The sequence below is a fragment of the Leuciscus leuciscus genome, assembly GCF_965113295.1.
Source record: "Leuciscus leuciscus genome assembly, chromosome: 22".
In the NCBI taxonomy this organism is placed as follows: domain Eukaryota; kingdom Metazoa; phylum Chordata; class Actinopteri; order Cypriniformes; family Leuciscidae; genus Leuciscus; species Leuciscus leuciscus.
This window is the reverse complement of record NC_138746.1, coordinates 490385-495384: the sequence shown is the minus strand read 5'-3', so window position 1 is coordinate 495384 and position 5000 is coordinate 490385. Positions and strand designations below refer to the sequence as shown.

Below are 5000 nucleotides of genomic sequence, written 5' to 3'. Positions count from 1 at the left end.
TGCCTCACAGACCTGAGACATATATAGAAAGCTTGAAATGTCTGCTTTTAAACAGAACAATTCAAAACGTAAGAAAACTGACTGTTCTCTGCTTATGTCATCCGTATGAAATGTGCGTTTCTCTCAAGCGCGTTCACTACTGCGAAGATCGCGCGTCAGCATCGTCAACTTCATCTTTGCAGCCGACACTGACACAGAAAACACTTGTTTATTAATAAACAATTAAAATGTCTCCTGTTATATTTGACATATTCATAATGCGTCACCACCGCATCAGCACCGAAAACATGGAGATTTTTTTTTCTTTTGGGGGCATTGTGTTTGTGTTCAGGCTTTCTCAGTTGTCTTTAGGCGTGATGTTACGAGGATGCTGCTAATTAAGTTGCGAGTAGGCCTACACATTGGATTCACGTTTATTATTATATTTTAAAAATACCCCAGTTTTTATGCCGGTCGTATCATTTTATTTTGTTGTATTTATCCGCCACACCTTAAAGGCCGGTCCGTGAAAATATTGTCTGATATTAAACCGGTCCGTGGCGCAAAAAAGTTGTGGACCGCTGATAATTAGAAGCAGCACAATTTTACATGTGTGTCTTCTGTTAGTTACACAGCGACTACTGAACAGACATGCAGACGTTTATTTTAAAATGCAAAGTATTGAAAATATAATAAATAAAAGCTCTGTAAACACTTGCATTTTTGCAAAACTATAAGTGTGTCGCATCGAGTAATCAGAAGTTCTACACACACCTGCAGTGTTTACGCCTATTAGCACACTAGAGCCAAACAGAGGAAACACGTCATACAAGTAGACGAGAGTAAAGACTGCAAGTGTGTTTGTTTGGAGAAGGTAAAACTGATGTTCTGTGTGTGTGTGTGTGTCAGATCTTCCCGGACCCGTCGGACTTCGAGCGCTGCTGTAAACTGAAGGACCGGCTGCCGTCGATCGTGGTGGAGCCGACCGAAGGAGAAGTGGAGAGCGGAGAACTGCGCTGGCCCGAGGAGATCCTGGAGAACCTGGAGAACGAGGAAGAGGAGGAGGAGGAAGAGCAGAACTCTCAGCATTAGAGACACACACACACACACACACACACGATTCGCTGGATAGAGATCCTGGAGAACGAGGAAGATGAAGAAGAGCAGAACTCTCAGCATTAGAGAGATCACTCACAAACACACACACACACACACACACACACACACACACACACACACACACACACACACACACACACACACGAGATGATGATGATGATGTGAGTCTGTCCTGACATTTACACGCTTCTCTTTACAACACACAGATCTTCTTCCAAATGAGAGCGATGCCAATAATGACATGTAGATTTTACTGTAAATATTCTCAGTTCTAGAGGAATTACCGGTAAGAAGTCTTTTGTTTTTTCTTAATTTTTCTTCTTTTTTATTAAGTTTTACATAAACAGGGAACCATTAACAATACGATGTGTTGAAACAAGATTTCACATTGCCCTCATTCCTGAAGGTTAGAAGTACAAGTCATACTTGTTGTTTTAATACATAAAGACATGAAGACATAAACGTGAAAAATAATCAAATTAAATGATTAAATAAAATGAACTTAATAAGAATGCATACAAATTATACATGTGTATACATGTCCTATACCTACACACACACACACACACACACACACACACACACACACACACACACACACTAGATGAGGTATTGTGAGAAGAGTTAGTCTGCAGTGTGTTCCACATCATCAGCTGTGTGTGTGTGTGTGTGTGTGTGTTCATGTAATGATAATCTACACATCATGTGACCGCAGAACTGACCCGTCTCCTGGTGTTATGGGTTTTGGATCCGCCTGTGTTTGTCTCCATGTCGCACACACACATATATATAGATGTGTTTGATCACTTCTGTCCCTCCTCATGAAGACTCAGGGAGTTTCTCTCGCTCTGTGTGTACGCCACTTTCTCTCTGTGACTCACAGAAGCTGTAAATAAACCTGTGCTTTCCAAACCGGTGTTTCCTGAGCCTCTTTTCACACTCTTAAAGTCCCCATCAAATCAAACTGAACAATTCTTGTTTGTTTTTTTACTGTAATATTGCAGTGTTTATTGTAAATGATTTATAGGTGCACATCATCATTATTGTGTTAATAATCTTGAATGAGAATAAGTTCCTCTTGCAGCATCTCTTCTCTTCTCTGATGATGAGGGCGGGGCTTTAACCTGTCACTCACATGAGATCAGCCAATAGCAAACCACAAACAGCCAATCATCCAATCTCCCCACGGACACAATCAAGCCCCGTCCACATTTGTTCTTGTTCCTGAAGCGTTTCACTCGGATATATGTCACTAGAGGAGAAACACCAGCGCAACTTTCCTTTTAATTAACCTTTATTTGAACTTGGAAGAAATTTTGAGAATGTGAACATCTCAGTGTTAACGAGATGCTCGGAGAACGTCTTTATCCTGATTTGAGTCACAAAGTGAGTTTTTTTTTGTCGTCTTTATTTATTTATTTGAGCATCTGAATTCCACAAAGTTCTACATAATAACAAGGTTCAGCACAGTAGGCAAAACTAAAGAAAGATACATGCGCAAATGAATAAGTAAATAAGTAAGTAAATAAATAAAAACGTGGATATGATGCTCAAAAGGAGTAGACAGAAGCTTAAGCTTATTGACACCTACCCACTTTTATACATTTGAGCAGTAGATACATTTACTATAATCAAGAAGACAATTGACACATATTTATGTTGTCCTATTCCAGTGACTATACAATCCACAATATTAACTCGCAACCATTCTGCTGATTCCAAGACAAGGAAAGAAGACTCTTCAATAAGTACAAAAACCCATCATTGCCAGTAAAAACTAGTCCCCAATCTTTTAATTTGATCTTTTGTTCCTTATTGTTATGAATTCAATGCATTTAATGGCCACAATTGTTTATAATTATGAATAGTTTAATTATATTATCTTATATTGTCTTTTTAGTTTGCCAGTCACAAAAATACAACATAAATAGATTGCTCTGCAGCTAATTCCCTTTCCACACTTAAGGACATTCTTCCATCCTGTACTTAGACAGTATGACTTGTTTATACTTTGATTTGAATTGATAAATGAATGCTTTAAACGTGACTTCCTACAGAACATGTGTGTTGTGAGTGTGCATGTGTGTGTTGTGAGTGTGCATGAGTGTGCATGTGTGTGTTGTCAGTGTGCATGTGTGTGTGTTGTGAGTGTCCATGTGTGTGTTGTGAGTGTGTGAGTGTGCATGTGTGTGTTGTCAGTGTGCAGGTGTGTGTTGTGAGTGTGCATGTGTGTGTTGTGAGTGTCCATGTGTGTGGTGTGAGTGTGTGAGTGTGCATGTGTGTGTGTTGTGAGTGTGCAGGTGTGTGTTGTGAGTGTGCAGGTGTGTGTTGTGAGTGTGCAAGTGTGTGTGTTGTGAGTGTCCATGTGTGTGTTGTGAGTGTGCAGGTGTGTGTTGTGAGTGTGTGAGTGTGCATGAGTGTGTTGTGAGTGTGCATGTGTGTTGTCGTGAGTGTGCAGGTGTGTGTTGTGAGTGTGCAGGTGTGTGTTGTGAGTGTGCAGGTGTGTGTTGTGAGTGTGCAGGTGTGTGTTGTGAGTGTGTGAGTGTGCATGAGTGTGTTGTGAGTGTGCAGGTGTGTGTTGTGAGTGTGCATGTGTGTGTTGTCGTGAGTGTGCATGTGTGTGTTGTGCATGTGTGTGTCGTCGTGAGTGTGTGAGTGTGCATGTGTGTGTTGTGAGTGCATGTGTGTGTTGTGAGTGAGTGTGCATGTGTGTGTTGTGCATTGTGTGTGTGAGTGTGCATGTGTGTGTTGTGAATCATGTGTTGTGAGTGTGCATGAGTGTGCATGTGTGTGTTGTGTGTGTGCACGTGTACTGTATTTAGTCGCACTAACCGCACATGTCTTCCTGTCTCCACAGGCTCACCTCTAAACTAGCACACACACACACACACACACACACACACACACACACACACACACACACACACACACACACACACACACACACACACACACACACACACACTTCCTCTCCTGAGCTCAGCTCTCTCTGCTGAACGACTGTGGGTTATTTATCAAGCTAACTCAGTTCTGAACCCGTAGCGAGCAGTGCATCTCCAACACACTAGAGCTCTGCTAAATGAAAACATGAAAACATTTCTGCATGTGTGTGTGTGTGTGTGTGTGTGTGTGTGTTTCTGTGGTCGGCCGTCGGTCTCTGCAAAGGCAAACACATCTTTTGTGCATTAGCCTACCTGTCAATCATCTATCACAGTTAATATCCTATCCATGTGTTTGCATAATAATGCATTTAATCGTTAATGTATCTTCATAAAAGTCCACAATGTTGTTGCAGATGAAATGTAACGCAGAGAACATTCAATATTTCATCAGATTAGACATTCACTCACTCTAGACCTGAACCGTCTGTCTCACACATCCGCCATGTTTGTAGTTGTTTTATTCTTGTTTGTAGTTCTGATGAAATCCTCCACCAGCACGCAGTGGCACTTCGAATTTTCACTGGAAATAGTAAACGATCCGCGTAGCTCTGGGATACTCAAGCTCTGGGATACTCACTCAAGCTCTGGGATACTCACTCAAGCTCTGGGATACTCACTCAAGCTCTCACTCAAGCTCTGGGATACTCACTCAAGCTCTGGGATACTCACTCAAGCTCTCACTCAAGCTCTGGGATACTCACTCAAGCTCTGGGATACTCACTCAAGCTCTCACTCAAGCTCTGGGATACTCACTCAAGCTCTGGGATACTCACTGAAGCTCTGGGATACTCACTGAAGCGCTGGGATACTCACTGAAGCTCTGGGATACTCACTGAAGCTCTGGGATACTCACTCAAGCTCTCACTCAAGCTCTGGGATACTCACTCAAGCTCTCACTCAAGCTCTGGGATACTCACTCAAGCTCTGGGATACTCACTGAAGCTCTGGGATACTCACTTA

At 41.9% G+C, this 5000-nt stretch overlaps 1 protein-coding gene across 2 annotated transcripts in view; it reads left to right on the top strand.

Annotated features, from left to right (window-relative positions):
* lbh (LBH regulator of WNT signaling pathway) overlaps window positions 1-2010 on the top strand; it is a 14715-nt gene extending 12705 nt beyond the window's left edge. For both annotated transcript variants that reach the window (XM_082153523.1, XM_082153522.1), the window contains one exon: window positions 889-2010. In XM_082153523.1, coding sequence (XP_082009649.1) covers window positions 889-1071 — 183 coding nt within the window. In that variant the 3' untranslated portion in view covers window positions 1072-2010. The remainder of the gene's footprint in view (window positions 1-888) is intronic.
* The last annotated feature ends 2990 nt before the right edge of the window (window positions 2011-5000 follow it).